This window comes from Pelodiscus sinensis, chromosome 2 (genome assembly GCF_052426305.1).
Source record: "Pelodiscus sinensis isolate ZL-2025 chromosome 2, ASM5242630v1, whole genome shotgun sequence".
In the NCBI taxonomy this organism is placed as follows: domain Eukaryota; kingdom Metazoa; phylum Chordata; order Testudines; family Trionychidae; genus Pelodiscus; species Pelodiscus sinensis.
Genome location: NC_143053.1, coordinates 40049302 through 40065368, shown reverse-complemented (window position 1 = coordinate 40065368; position 16067 = coordinate 40049302). Strand labels below are relative to the sequence as shown.

At 44.8% G+C, this 16067-nt stretch overlaps 1 protein-coding gene across 2 annotated transcripts in view; it reads left to right on the top strand.

Annotated features, from left to right (window-relative positions):
* Positions 1–16067, top strand: part of MTDH (metadherin) — a 59750-nt gene that overhangs the window by 13341 nt on the left and 30342 nt on the right. For both annotated transcript variants that reach the window (XM_075920336.2, XM_075920335.2), the window contains 3 exons: positions 13463–13547; positions 14172–14351; positions 15869–15937. In XM_075920336.2, the coding sequence (XP_075776451.2) occupies positions 13463–13547; positions 14172–14351; positions 15869–15937 (334 nt within the window). The remainder of the gene's footprint in view (positions 1–13462; positions 13548–14171; positions 14352–15868; positions 15938–16067) is intronic.

Sequence of the window (16067 nt, the reverse complement as noted above, 5' to 3'; positions counted from 1 at the left end):
AGCAGTAGCAGTTGGAATGAGAAAGAAGACCATGGCAAGTTGGAGTACCATGTCTTGCTTCAGCTTAGGTTTTTTTCTATAGTTCAGTCTATAACAACAGCGAATGCAAGCGCTGCAACAGCAAGCGGTATATATACAAAAAGTTCATGGTGGTTTCCTAGATTTACACCAGCGTTGGGAGGTATACATCCCACTGGAGCACTGTTTAGGGCTATTGCCTCAGTATCTTGTAATAAAACAAAAGGTTCTCTGGTCTTGGATACAATCCAAGCTTCAGTAATGGTTATTGGTGTTAGCCCAGTGTCTGCAGTGGTCTAGACTCTTTTTCTTTTGTAGGAGTGCAGTACGCGGGTTTGCTTGATCCACCTGTTTCTTTACTGCTTGCAATTTAATGTTGTTGGGTATGTCTTTTCTTCTATGACTCAAATGTCTTTACAAATTTCAACAGCCTCAGCAATATACTAGCAAGCTTTCTGCAGTTTGCCAAAGAAATCGGAAATAGATTTCAGTATATTCAGCATGTCTTCAATGTTTCCTTTAAGTCTGACTAGGACTACATTGGCTATTACAGTTCCATCTATTTTGACACAAGTCTCTTCACAAATCGTCATCAGAATAGACTAAATCTTAATAAATGGCTCCGAACTGAATTCAAGTGCATATCTTAGCATAAAATTAGTTTGCATTCTCCACTTTACTTCAGCTTCACTGAAGAAAAGAGGTTGTTGAAGTATTTTGTGGTCTCAACAGTTTCTTTTATTCTTGGAGTTGTATTTTAATCAAATGAGCACTGAATCCATATGTCATAAGTTTTAAGGTTGTCTTTATCATCTAGATTTCTTCTCATCTTTGCTATATTTGCAGGTTGTGCGAGAGAGAGACACTTGAATTTTGTTCTATTACCTGCTACTACTTTGAAGTATTCTGCTGCATCGGCATTTCCCAATTTGTTTGTGTAAGATAGACAGTCCTTACTTGTGTGACAAACAGTATTGCTCTATCATTCTATGGATTGTTCCACCCATCAAAATTCTGATTAACAAATTTCCCATCCAGTTTTTTTACACTCTGTTCAATTTTTCTTGTACACTGAAACCAGCACTGTCTCCTTTGCTCAGTTGAGTGTAACCTGTTTGCTGTTATTGAACTATGGCACTTTAAATCCTTGTTCTAAATGAGACCGAAGGGAGAATTTATTGTGTAAATGACCTGGGCAAGTGCCAAAGCAGTTAGCCATCAAGACAAATTCCAGCAAACTTACTGATGGTTTTACTGGGTGATGAAAAAAGTAGTTCTTATTTTAAAATAGTTACTATTTAGCTGCAACATTGCTAGTGATACAGATTACTCTGATGTTGTAGACGATGCAGGTGATAGACATTCATAACCCCTATGTCTAAACTTTATCCTGAAACAAAAATGGTTAGTCATTCTCTCTCCTGGAGTATTGGTTACTGTACTGCTTTAAAAAAAGATAAATTAAAGATTTCTCCCTACTGCAGCTGTTTGTAACACTGTTATATTGTATAATTTATTCTAAATCTAGTTTTATAGGGAAAATAACTAAAAAATCATAAGGATCTACATTTATTTAAATGCTTATGTTGGGCAACATCAAGCAGATGAAGAAGGGGAAATTTTTTAATGTTAAAATTAATAAATACATAATAAAGCTTTACTTTTAAACAGGAAGTTGTCATCTAGAATATTTGATTATATTGAGCCATAAAAATCATTTTAGCTATTCAGCAGTATTAATAAAAAAAAATTAGAAGACCTCCATAACAAATTAACATTCTAATTTTATTTTGAACACAAGCATTTGTTGTCATGTCATTAATTTTGACAACCAGGAATTGCATTTTTTGTTTCACAGTTTACATTTAGCACATCTTTTTATCCAGATGTATAGGAATGTTATGAAAATATTCCCAAATGAGGTTCTTTTTTTTTTTTTTTTTTTTAACCTGCAGCCATGGCAGGTTTTTTCCCCTCCAGTTCTCAGATCTTAAAATCAACACACTAGAGGCTGCACTCAAAAGAATGCTGTCTTCCTTCCCCCCCCCAATATCCTGCTTTGATACCAGTATTGCTCCTTTCTGGCTGAACATGCAAATACTTCTCCTTTGACTGACCGACAACACACACCTCTACTTCTAAGAAAACAAGACCTAACAGTGATCCATAACTTCCTCTCATCCAACCCATGTGCTTTTTGCACTTCCGTGTTTTATTTATTTAATAAAGAGGAAGACAGTTGAGAAATTAATAGATTTGTTTGCATGTATGTACATATGCAGCAAATCATGGCCATTTAATTGAAGTGCCCAGAACTGTCTAGAAGCAAGAGCTGGTAGTTTTGTGGAGTTCAATGTTTTTCTATCATCTGGTGAGTAAGTTTACATGGTGTATGGAGTCATAAATATTTGTAATTTGAGAGTGGAATCAATCACAGCTCAGGAAATGGAGAAGTAATAAATTAGGACTATGAGACCCAGATGAGCTCAGTGAATTATCATAATGAGATATCAAGTATCAGAGGGGTAGCCGTGTTAGTCTGAATCTGCAAAAGCGACGAGGAGTCCTGTGGCACCTTATAGACTAACTGAAGTGTAGGAGCATAAGCTTTCATAAGCACATGCATCTGACGAAGTGGGTCTTTGCCCACGAAAGCTTATGCTCCTACACTTCAGTTAGTCTATAAGGTGCCACAGGACTCCTCGTCGATAATGAGATATGTGATGGTGTCTCCTGGCATCAGAGACTAGTCCTGTCCCCTGTGATGACTTGTCCAATCTCTTGCACCCATTACTGCAGCCCCTTGATTACTGACAGGATCAAGCCTTAATACAGTATATCATTCCCTATGCCAATTTTATAAAGCTTGACTTCAAAAGTTAGATTCTCTCCCCCTCCCACCCACCCCCAATTAATTCTTTATATAGAAAAACAGCCTTTTACTCAAAGTTTGATAGAGGTTTATGGGTTCAGAGTGTTATTTATTTTAATGTTTTAAGAAATTATAAGTAGTTTAGGTCTTAGTGCATTTTGTAGTAAATTCATAGTTCATTTTAAATTAGTTATTTAAATAAGGATATCTTTTAAAAAATAAATCTAAACCATCTTTTTAAAAATAAAACATTTTATCCACTCTAAAATCTAAACTCTAGCTGCTAATTGGTGCCCTTCAGTGTCCACTAAGCACCGCTCCAAGCCTCTTTTAAAACTTAGTGAGGATAAAGAGGCAACTGTGTTAGTCACACTGAGAAATCACCCTTTTTACATATATACATTGCATTAATAATACCTTGACTGCATCAACTAGAATCTCCGAAAGCCCTGCGGGAGTGCTCTTTCTTTGTTTGGGTTAGAGAAGTAAACTGATGACTAAGTTAAGAATGTTAAGGACTACTTTACTATCTGATAAGTAAATGCTTACCGGATAGTCAATCGACTAGTTGATTTCCTCCCTCCCTCCCCCTCCACTCTGCCTCTATCAGATAGAGGCAGCAAAGGCGGGGGGGGCGGGGGGGGGGGGCATGTTTCAAAGCAGCAGCGCCACACAGCTGAACCCAGGATCAGTTGTGCGGCGCTGCTGCTTTGAAATGCTGAGGCGGTGTTCAAAGGGGCAGCCCTGCACAGCTAATCAGCACAGCTCTGCCCCTTTGAAATACACAAGGGCCCTCACTGAGGACTCTTATACATTTCAAAGCTGGTAGCCGTGTGCAGCCCAGAGTCAGGGGGTTCTTGTACATTTTAAAGGAGGAATGTAGAAGTTGCCTGTCGAGTACTCAACTAGTAAATTAACCAATATTTAACATCCTTAGACTAAGTGACTGTTACATATCAAAAATTAGACGGTATATTAAGTGTTTTGTATGCTAAAAATGTGCTTTTAGTGAAAATGGTGCTCCTCTTGTGTTTCTGCAACACTTTTTTTTCTTCAGTGGCCATGAACCTCAGGCATTCCTTGAAGATGGTTACAATTTTCTGCTTGTCATCGCTGTTAGCCTCTTGTACTGTCTTCAATTTGGCCACTTCCCTCTTCATTCTTCTTTGCCTTGCTCAGTTACACAAAAGCAACAAATAAGTGATTCAACTTAATTTGCTATTACTGTTATACCATCCACTAGAAAGAGACAAACTAGAGCAAATAAAAAGCTTCCTAAAACTTCATAATTATATTTGCAAGCTTTTAAAGATTGGCAGCATTTTGTGCAGCAGAAGGTGATTGATAATTTAGAATGAATAGAACCTTTATTTTGTACAGTCATTTTGCACCTCCTGACTGTTTGTCAATGATCTCCATTGAGATGCTGACTGATGCTAAAAAGCTTGACTGAGTTTGACGGGTCATAGGAAAAAGTTAGATTACATACTGTGTTCTGTTAATTGGTATTAAGAAAGTAAAGATGAGAAACTTGAAGTTCTGATGTATGTATTAAATCCTTGTACTCAACAACACACACATTTATAAGGGTCTATACCAGGTGTGGCCAACCTGAGCCTGAGAAGGAGCCACAGTTTACCAATGTACATTGCCAAAGAGCTACAGTAATTTGTCAGCCGTCCCCATCAGGTGTCTCCTCTCCCATTTCCAGAGTCTTTTGCCCACCAGCAGCCCCACCAATCTGTACCTCCTCTTCCTTCCCAGCACCTCCTGCCCACTGCAATCAGTTGTTTCATGGCCCTCAGGAGGCTCTGTGGGGGAGGGAAGGTGCAATGATGCAAGACCCTTGGAGGAGGAGGTGGAGCCAGGAGTTGAGCATTAGAAAGTTGGAAACATATTAACTTCAGAAGAGCCACAGGTGGTTCCAGAGCCACAGGCTAGCTACCCCTGGTCTATACTATATTTAATGTGACTTTTTTGTAGAAAAGCTGGTCTTAAATTTGGATGTCTAATGCATCTAATCAGTTTGATTTTTTTAACAAACTAAAATTTGTATGTAAGTTATTCTTGTGACTGACTTTTTTAAATTAGTTTTTAATGTTTTTTATTTTATGGTCATAGTCTATTTTGTAACCACTTATTACGCTATTAGTGCTTACTTGAACTGGCTAGTCAGTTTTTCAAATATTTTGTTTTGGTAAAAAGATTCTTTTGAAAAAGTTGAAAGTTTTTGATTGATTCTCCTAGTAGTGTTTCACTTAGCAGTTTAAAATATGTACACTATTTTGAGTTGGATTAAAGGAATAGTTCCTATACAGCTGGGTGGTTTTTCTCTATACTGAATTTAGTTTACTTTTAGTTTATCAAATGCAAATTATGCATAGCTTATGCAGGGCGAAATACATTTTTGAAATGTTTGTTCTTTTTGGGGTGGGAGGCTAGAGAGAGGTCAGTAACCCTCCCATACTCAGCATTCAGTGTTTGGTTACTGAGCAAGTGCTTCTTCTGCCATAGTTAGACTTGGCAGGACTCTATTTAAATCCACAGGTGTAAGTTAATATCAATTTCAGCTTACACTGAAATGGTGAAGGAAAAATCCATCAGTAACAGTTGGTATGGGTGCAGCTTTGCATAATCCCGCACCCCCTGCCTTCACTAGCACCAATAGGGATCAGGTGTCACCAGGCACGCAGGGAGCCCTGCAGTCTCAGGAATGAGAGAATGTGGCCATGACACTGGAGTTAGGGACACTGGATCCCTAGTAGCCCCAAGTGAGGAAAAAGCTCTGAAACTGGTAAAGCAAAGACCCTGGCCATGGCTAGCAGGAGGAGCAGTCTCTGACTGTGGGGTGGCCATCCTGCTGCTGAATGGCTCCTGTCCAGGGGTGGAGCCATTTAGCAGTAAGATGACATCTCCCATGGCAGGGGGCTCATCCTCTTTTCCCTCCTTGCAATCCTGGGAAGGGTTCTCTACCCTGTTGTGCCAGTGCCTTCCGCATACCCTGTACCTGCAGAATTGGATGTCTCTGGCCCTATGGCATCATACAGCCTTCTGCATGTCGAATGTCACATCCCTGCTCTCACCAGCTGGGAGTTTCAAGGGTTCCTGCTCTGCTCCACCAGGACTAAGCACTTTTTTTGGGGGGGGGGGCACCTTAGGTTTATGAGAATTAGGTGTCCCTAGTCCTGTGACAGTGCAGAAGGCCATTTATTGTCCCACTGTCATGGGAGTGAGAAAATGGCCATGATAGCTAGGCTGCAGTGGTCTCCCTGCATGTGTGCGGAGCCAGTGACTTCCAGTCCCTGTAGGCCCAAGGTGCGTGGGCAGTTGTTGTCATGCAGGGCAAAACAAAGACTCCTGGACAGATCTGCAAGGAGAAATAAAAGCTTCCAATCTTGTAGTCTCTCTTCCAGCCCGCCAGAACCAGCATCTTATCCTTGCAGGGGTCAGGTGTGTAGAAGCTATTTTATGTTTAGCTAGAAGCCATCTTGTACATCAGAAACCATTTCAGCTTTTCTCTCAAGCACGTAGACCAGAGTGAACTTTCTGTCACCCCGTGAGAAGAGACCTACAGGATGGGCTATTGGTATGTGTTAATTGGGCTGGTTGGGACAGGAGATGTACTCCCTCGTACCTGTCCGCCATCTTGTTGATAAGGCTTTGTTTTTCCAAGTTTAATTGAGGATTTCTCTAATTGGATGCCCTGACGTCAGACTGTTTGGCTAAGGGTATAAAGATACTAGGATTGATTGTATTAGCAGCTTTACTGGGCCCGACTTTGCTGGGACCACGTTTGGCTCACTTTGCTTTACTGATCAATATAGCAAATCAGTTGTTAGCCGCCTAAACAGAGAGGAGCGTGTTTTTACAGGTGTATCTAGCCCCATGGGATTGCAGAAAACCCTCTACAGCTCTGCTGTCATGGTCCTGCTCACTTACTCTTCAGCTAGAAGTGAGAGAGCTATCCTCAGTCAGGAACTATGCAGCAGTGAGGTGGCCCTCGCTGTAATCGGAGCTTGTCATCTTTGCAGCCCTACCTGCACAACCTCCTTTGCACCCAGGTGTCTTGGACCTCTTGGCTGTGCTGAGCCCACTGCAGCCCCACTGTCAGTGCAACCCTAAAGCCAAACCTACCCCATCAATTTTGTTAATTGCAGAAAATAAAAATCTAATTCTGCCAAGTCTGTATAATTTACTTTCTGGGTCCATGGTGTCTGCACAGTTAACAGTGGTGTAGGGTTCACTAGTAGAATGCATCAGTTAGTTCAAGGTACTTTTTTGCATGTATTTATACAGTCTAAGGCCAGAAGGGGCTATTCAGTGATGTAATCTGATTTCTGTATATCGCATAAAATTTCATCCAGTTTAGCCAAATTGACTAACACAGTGGTCCCCAACTGCCGGGCTGCAAGCCACTAGCTACTGTGCCTCAGCAGATCTGGGGGGGTAGAGTACACTCCCCAGCACCTCTCCTGCTGCTGCTGCTGTTGCTGTTGGGAGAGGTGTATCCTGCCCTGCCTCTCAGCCAACCAGCACTGGGCAGGGGAGGGGTTTCCTGGATGCGGAAGAGCAGTTCACCCCACAGCGGGAGAGCTGTGCAGAGCCCAGCACGGCAGCCTTAGAGCAGCCACGACCTGGACAGCAGCACTCAGCTGGTGGCTGGGAGACAGTGCAGGGCTAGGTGAGGGGGACGAGGCGGGCACTGGGGATGGGGCTAGTGCTGGCGTCTCTAGGGGTAGGGGGCTCTAAGAGGCGGGGAGCTGGCACTGGGGAATTCTAGGGATGGCGCTAGTACTGGGAGGCTACAAGGGCAGGGCTGGCACTGGGGGCCCTGGGAACTGGGCTAATTGGGGACTCGGGGGGGGGGGGGGTTCAATGCAGTGGAGCTCTGGAAACGAGGCTGGCACTGAAGCGTTTGGGATGGGTGGCTGGCACTGGAGGATTCTGAGGGTGGGAGGCTGGCACGGGGTGGGTTCAGGGAACTCTAGGGTCAGTGGCTGGTGGGGGGGGTAATAGTGGGGTGAGGGACTCTAGGGGTTAGGGCTGGCACTGTGGGGCTCGGGGCTGGGGTGAACCCTGGCCCCCAAAGCTGCTACAAACAGGTGGCTTTAGCTGCAGCAGCCACCTGTGACGTGGCTACTGCTGGAGCTGAAGACGGCTGTTGGTGGTGGCGGCTCTGAGGATGGGGCCTTTTGGTGGACTGGCAACATTTTATTTGAATATTCATTATTTGCTTAATACATATGCAAATAAAATATTACTGGTCTGCCAAAAGTTTGTGAAGGGGTTTGCCGGTCTGTGGTATCAAAACAGTGGTTCCCCACCTGATTAAGGCATCTTCCAGAAAGTGTCAATTTGAAGACTTCAGAAAATTAAGAATAAGTTCTTTGCCTTAGCTATTTGTATAGTGCTTACTCCTGGGGAAATTCTGCCCCACTGCACAGAATGTTGCAGAAATTAATGTGGCTGCAGAATTTCCTTTTCTCCACATAAATGGGCTGCAATGCTGCTGGCCTCCACTAGGGGCCACTGAACCCAGGGAAGTCCACACTGCTGAGAGGTACTAGAGAGGGGGGAGTGAAAGGGTTCTGGCAGCTGCAGTTCCTAGCACAGCCTGTGGAAAGGAGACAGTGGAGTGCTGGAAACTCTGAGCTAGCCTGGAACCAAGCATTAGGCTTTTTCTACCTCTGAATCACCTGCTCTGAGTCCAGTATCAGGACTGGGGTGGCTAGCCCTATGGTTTGGGTGTATTGACTAGGAAGGAGGAATAGTGGGTGTTGAGGCACCTCGCTCATACCTGAGAGGGAGGGCGCAGAGAAAGAGGGACTGGGTGGTCATAGGGGTTTCTTTAACTCTACTCCTGGTGGAATGTTGTGTCTGTATTGTTAGACATACTTGATAGTAGGTATTTGAAATAAGTAACCAAAATACAGGCAGTCCCCGAGTTACGTGGATCCGACTTACGTATTTCCCTACATACGAACTTACGTCGGATCCCTACATACGAACGGGGCTTTTCTGGCCGCGGAGGACAGGGGCAGCAGGACCGCCCAGACGTGCCGCGGTCCCGCCGCCCGCGTCCTCCGTGGCCAGAAAAGCTGCTCCACGTCTCCCTGGTCTGCTGGGGGGGGAGGCGCAGCTAGTGCGCCCCCCACCCCCCAGCAGACCAGGCTTTTCTCGCCGTCTTCCACGGCGAGAAAAGCCGCTCTGTGTCTCCCTGGTCTGCTGGGGGGGCAACCCCAGCAGACATGGGAGATGCGGAGCAAAGCCACGGAGGACACGGGCGGCGGGACCGGCGCGTCTCGGCGGTCCTGCCGCCCACGTCCTCCACGGCTTTGCTCCGCGTCTCCCTGGTCTGCTGGGGGGCCCCCCCAGCAGACCAGGGAGATGTGGAGCGGCTTTTCTCGCCGTGGAAGACGGCGAGAAAAGCCTGGTCTGCTGGGGGTGGGGGAGGGCGCACTAGATAGCTAGTGCGCCCCCCCCCCTTCCCCCTCCAGCAGACCAGGCTTTTCTCGCCGACGCCTGGGGTAGAGCAGCTCGGGCGCTGCCAGGTTGGTCCCGCAGCACCGTTCCTGGGCGCTCCTGGACCAATCTGGCAGCACCCCAGCTGCTCTGTCCCAGGTGTCAAGTTTCAACAGTGGCTGAATCTGATCAGCGGCTGATTCCAGGAAGCCCCGGGGAAGAGCAGCTCTGCCTTGGGCTTCCTGTAGTCAGCCGCTGGTCAGTTTCAACAGCGGCTGAATCTGGACACCAGTTCTGACTTACATACAAATTCAATTTAAGAACAAACCTACAGTCCCTATCTTGTATGTAACCTGGGGACTGCCTGTAACTGAAACTTGTGATTATGTAGTGCATTTTGACAAAATTTGAATAACTTTAAAATATTGTGCACAGAAGTTTTAGTATTTTATAGAATGGCATCAGGAGTAAGTTAAAACATTGTGTCTGCTTTCTAATTGGCGTTTGTGTGGCTTCAGCTTCCAGCAATTGATTCATGTACCTTTTTCTGTGATTATAGAGCACGTTAGTACTTGTCATTTTCTCCCAATTAATGTACTTATATGTAATCAAGTCCCCTGTCATCATCTGAAAAACTAAACACTGTACCGAGTCTCTCACTGTAAGGTTTTCTCCAGCCCTTGAATAACTTTTGTGCCTCTTTTCTGTATTGTCCAGTTTGTCAACATCTTTTTAAAAATGTGGACAGCAGAATTGTACACTGTATTCCAGAATCTCTCACTAGTTCCATATACAGAAGTAAAATAACTTTTCTTTCTTCTTCGAGTGATTGCTCATGCGCATTCCAATATAGGTGTGTGCATGCAGCGTGCACACACCATCGGAAGTTTTCCCCTCAGCAGTACCCTTAGGGCCAGCAGGGAGCCCCCTGGAGTGGCGCCAGTATGCCATCTGCTATATTCCCCTGCTGGCCCCCTCACCCACTCAGTTCCTTCTTACTGCGGTTATGGTCATTGGAACAACCCTCAGCTCCTCAACGTCATCGTTGTCTTCATTGTTTTTCTTTAGTTAATCTTCAGCTAAGTGTCTGCAGTTTAAGTTAAAGACTCTTTTGTTGTATTCTGTTCCCCGCCACAACGTGCCGTGTGCCCGCGGCAGGGCGTGCCAGGCCCACAAGGTTTTAAGCCCTGCAAAAAATGTAATAGGCCTATGCCATGAGGTGACCCGTACTCATTGTGCTTAAAGTGCCTGGGAGAAGCGCAGCTTACAGAGGTGTGTAAAATCTGTAAGGTCTTCAAGCCCCAGACGAAATGCGAGAGGGAGTTGCACCTTAGGATCCTCCTCATGGAAGCAGTGCTTCAACCAGCACTGGACTCGGCACCAGCCTCCCGAAGCACACTGGCCTCGGTGTACGACAGTTCTGCGCACCGTGCCTCTCCTGCACCACAGGGGCACTGCTCTCAATTGCCGGCGCCTCAGAAGAAGAGGCAGCCTAACAAGGGTCGGTCCCCGCCTGGGCACGTGGTGCAGATGAGCCCGGGCCTTCTAGGGTTGGGCATGCCTTCCTCCCAGCGAGGGGATGTCAGCTCTCTGGAGGACTTCCCAGAGCCATCCACACCGGAGGCCTTGGAAGCAGCGAGGGTTCTAATTGAGTCCTCCTCCACCCCTCTTCCTCTGACTCCAGCATCCCCTAGGTGGCATGGGGACATTCGGCACCAATCGCCTCCCAGGACAACCGAAGGCATGGTGCATGATGGCAGACATCGCCTGGTCCCAACGGCACCGCATGCGGCACCGGCCATCGAGGCACCGGCTCCCCTGGTACCGGCCAAAGGTATGGCACGGACTAGGCACGGCAACATCACCCAGCACCAGCACCGTCCCAGGGCCCATTGGCACCTACCTCCATGCAGGACTCCTGCGCAGCCATGCCTCCACCACCACCTCAGCACTGCGGCAAGCCTGAGTCCATGTCTCAGCGCACCGCAACTCCTTCGTCATCTGTGCTGGCACCGTCCTGGTCCACCTCGGAGTACTCGTCCAACTGAGAGGCAGAATCTGTCCAGTCCTCGAGGGCCTCCAGTTCTCGCTCGTGGTGCCACTCCTGCTCTTGGCACCGTTCCCGGCACTGTAGTCCTGGAGGTCCTCCTGGGTAGCAGAAAACCCTCTACCAGGGCCATGTATCTGGCTAAGTGGAAGTGATTCTGCTGTTTGGGCTTCCCAGAAGGGGGTGTACCCAAGGTGGGTTCCAATTCCCCTGATCCTAGATTACCTGTTAGACCTTAGGCTCCAGCATCTCTCTCCCTCCTCCATCAAAGTTCACCGGGAGGCCTTCTCTGCCTTCCACCTGGGGAAAAGGGGGAAAACCCTGTTTGCCAATCCAATGGTCAACAGGTTCCTGAAAGGGCTGGACAGGCTCTATCCCCACATCCGCAAGCCCATTCCCCAGTGGGACCTAAACTTGGTTCTCTGCAAACTTATGGGGCCTCTGTTCAAACGATTAGCAACGTGCTCCCTCCTCCACCTAACCTATATGGTGGCTCTCCTGGTGGCAATCTCTTCTGCCTGGTGGGTATCTGAACTTAGGGCACTCACCGTGTAGGCAGGATCTGATGTATTTTTTTAAGGATAAGGTTCTGCTCCGCCCTCACCCAGATTTCCTGTCGAAGGTGGTGTCATCCTTCCATACCTCCCAGGACCACCTCCTGCCGGTTTTTTACCCTAAACCGCATGCATCTGGGAAACAGCAGGCTTTACACGCTTTAGACATCAATAGGGCGCTAGCCTTTTATTTAGACAGGACCAAACCATTCCAGAAGTCGCCACAAATTTTCGTGGCTATTGCAGAGTGCATGAGGGGCCAACCTGTGTCCACCCAGCGGATAGCCTCTTGGATAACCACTTGCATCAGGGAGTGCTACACCCTGGTGGACGCTTCAGCTCCGCCTCTTAAAGCACACTCCGCAAGGCCGGTGGCTGCCTCCACCACTTTCATAGTGCAGGTTCCCATCCTGGACATTTGCAGAGCCGCCACATGGTCCTCTGTCCATATGTTTGTCAACCACTATACACTGTCGCATCAGGCCAGAGGGAACGCTCCCTGGGTAGGGCAGTCCTCCACTCTTCTGTAGTTTCATCCTCCAGCCCTCCTCCTTAGGTTCTGCTTTGGAGTCACCTATATTGGAATACAACACGAGCAATCACTCTAAGAACAATGAACGGTTGCTTACCTCGTAAGTGTGATTCTTCGAGATGTGTTGCTCATGTCCATTCCAAATCCCCGCCCACCCCTCTTTCTCCAGTATATGCCAGCAAGAAGGAACTGAGTGGGTGAAGGGGCCATCAGGGGTATATATGGACTGGTATACCTGCGCCACTCCAGGGGGCTCCCTGCTGGCCCTAAGGGTACTACTGAGGGAAAAACTTCTGACGGCATGTGCATGCTGCGCACACACATCTATATTGGAATGGATAGGAGCAACACATCTGGAAGAATCACAGTTACGAGGTAAGCAACTGTTCTATTTCTACTTCCTATTGACCGTTCCCCTATTTCTGAGGAATGTATTACAACTTTTGGTCAGTGTTGGACCGGAAGCTCATTTTTGAGATGTTCATGCACGGTAATCCATAAATCCCTTTCATAATCATTGTATTCCAGGATACAGTCCCACATTTTGTAGATATGGCTGGCCATTAGTCCTTGTTACTAGATGTAAAACTTTGCATGTGACTGTATTAAAGTTCATTTTGTTCTAACTGGTGTAGTCTATCAAGCAATCCAGATTGCTCTTTATGACTGACCTAGCCTCACTTTCCATTCTTCCAGTATTTGTTGTTTGCAGATTGTCAGCAAAGGCTGGGGGCATTCACTTTATTTAAATGCAACAAATAGAGAGGGGGAATTTATTTTTCCCGCTCTTCATAGTGAAGAAATGTTTTCTAAAAGCCACTACTTTGGCACTAGCCAGTATATTAATCGTGCAAAGTATGTCTTTCATTTCTAATCTGTAAATATCTTACTCTTTTGATAACAGTATTTTCTTAATATCTGTAATAAAAACATTTAGTGTCTTTAATAACATAGAACCTAATTTTTGTTCATTTTAGTCAAAAAAGAATAAGAAGAAATCAAAGGGAGATGCTAAAACGGTTCAGGACTTGTCACGTCTGGATGGAAAAGAAGCAGATGAAGGTATTAACAGCAGCATAGATCAAGCAGTGCAGTGAGACATTTTTGCTTACTTCTACCTAAGTTTTACTTCTTTAAACATATAAAGAATTTAATTAGCTCATGTTATCTTAAATCTGATCTGTGGGCATGTAGTGGTTACTAGTTGGCAAAATTTAAGACTGATTCTTAATTTAAGACTGATTGCATGCTGAATATCTGAAAATCCAAGATTTCTGGAATAGGAAAGGTACCATGGTAGATTCAGAACTGTAGTGCTAGCAAATTGATTTGTGATTGTTGGATTATAAGAGTTGAAAAATAGTAAAATTGCCTTAGATGAACACTCAGCCTACACCTTGTTCTACCTGAAGTGTTATGGTTCATAAGATTTGTGTGGCTGTAAAAACAAAAGACTACTGTTTTCACATCCCAAAAAAGGGCATACTGGCATTTCAAGAATGCCATTTAAACTCTTACATGTAAAGTTCAGTCACCTTTGTTCTCACCTTTACCTATTGATTTCAGTTTATCATATTGCTAACTTGTAAACAAATTAAACTTGGTTCCCACTTCAATTTTAGTTCGGTTATTTTTGCCATTGTATTACTCGTTTAATGTCTTTTTTTATTTATGAACATATTTTAGGAGCTTGGGAAACTAAAATCAGTAATCGTGAGAAAAGGCAGCAGCGTAAGCGTGACAAGGTACTGACTGATGCTGGCCCAATAGAATCAAATCTCCCTGGGATGGAAAATGCAGTTACAATAGCCAACGAACAACTAATACCTACACCATCTTTTCCAGTTGGTCCCAGAAAAAGTAAAGGTATGAAGTTGGGGGAAAAGGAGAGAGTATTTGAATAATAAGTAGTGTTCGCTTAGAAATGCAATATAATAGGAAGGGGATTAAATCTATATAACCGTTATTGGAACTGTAGGTTGTTGTACTTTCTGTGGACCTGCTCCACTAAGATTCCCATTACGTCCATGACTTCATCTGTAGAGCATATAATAAATGTGTAAGGCCTTATGCTTACTGAAACCTATAGACACATCTCTGAATCAGGTACCTAGCTTGGCCTCTTCCCACCACTATCCATGTTCTTTCCTGACTGTTGAGAGAGATTCCTTACAGAGATCATCATTTTGAGGGAGGAGGGTAGATCCCAAAGGTTTTATACCAATTTTCCTCTCATCCTTCCCTTCCCTTTGTGGTCAGTTTTTCCTATTAAACTGAAACACAGACTTCCCCTTCCTCCACCATACCAGTTTTACTTGTCTGGGTATTGTTGATGCAACTGTTGATACCACAGCTTCATCAGTTTCCTCAGCCCCGTAAGAAGAGCAGAAAGACACTGTTGTTTTGTTGGCCTGCTAAATAATGAGTTGCATTTTCAGTAGATGCCTGGTTATACTAAGGTACCAGATATCCGGTAGGCAGTCTGGTGCCATTTGATGCATTGAATGCCTAATTAAACAAAGAACAATGCATCAGAGGTTCTGACAGAGCAGCAGAAAGTTTGAGCCTAGCTTCCCTCTGGTGCTTTGCTACATTACTTTCACATTCTGACTTTAACTCGTTGCATCATTGATGCTTCAGAGCCTTGTTTCTTCTTTATCAGAACTTGTTTTCATCTTGGCTGAATGCACTGCCATTGCCCTTGTGTGCTATCAGTCATTTTCCCTTTGTCACTGCAGGCATGTAAGAAGTAAGGCAACCCAGCAACTTCAAGAACTGTATTGACTGCAACTGTGTTGTGATCTTTATTGACGTTAATGACTGCTGTAGTCTATGTGAGCAGGGATCATGGCAATGTGAGGTGCACCTCCTGTTCTCAGATGTCACCTTGCACCAGGTTAAGTTGAAAGGAGTTCAGCTGCTTCTTCAGCACTGCCTGGGTTAGGTAAGAGGTAGAAACAGCAGTTTCCTTTTGTAATGATGTCTGTAAGAAGCTAGTGGAGGTGTTTTGAGGTAGTTCTCCCACGAGATCTGGGCATGGTGCTCATGAGCACTGGAAAAGTAGCTGGGCTCCTTTCAAATTAACTCTTAAACTGAATTTGAAGCTGATTTAGAGGTTCTTTGATTTAAATTGAGGTGTCTAAACTGTACATAAAGCAAATAGCCTTTAAGATTAAGTGCCCATATTTTTAGTTTTAATATTATTTCTAAAACTTGCTGTATTTGCACACTTTTTCTTTCATTTGATGTAAATGTTTTGCACATTAATGTTTCCTAAAAAGCTTATCCTTCTGAAATATAATATGACCTTTAGCAATGAATACTGACTATAGATGCATGTAATGAGATGTACAATGGTTTGTAAAGACCTTTTCTTTAATCAGGTGATACAATTCTGAATGTTCAAGTTAGCAGCTCAAAATCTTCAAAGGGAGATCCAACAATTCCGCAAGGTAAAGGATTTGACTTGTGTATTTGTTAATCTGAGTAATAGTCTCCTATACAAAAATAGAACTCCACTTAGAGTGCATCATGCTATACTGCTTGTGATCTAGAACTTTTTTCTCGGTTGTGCAATTGTTG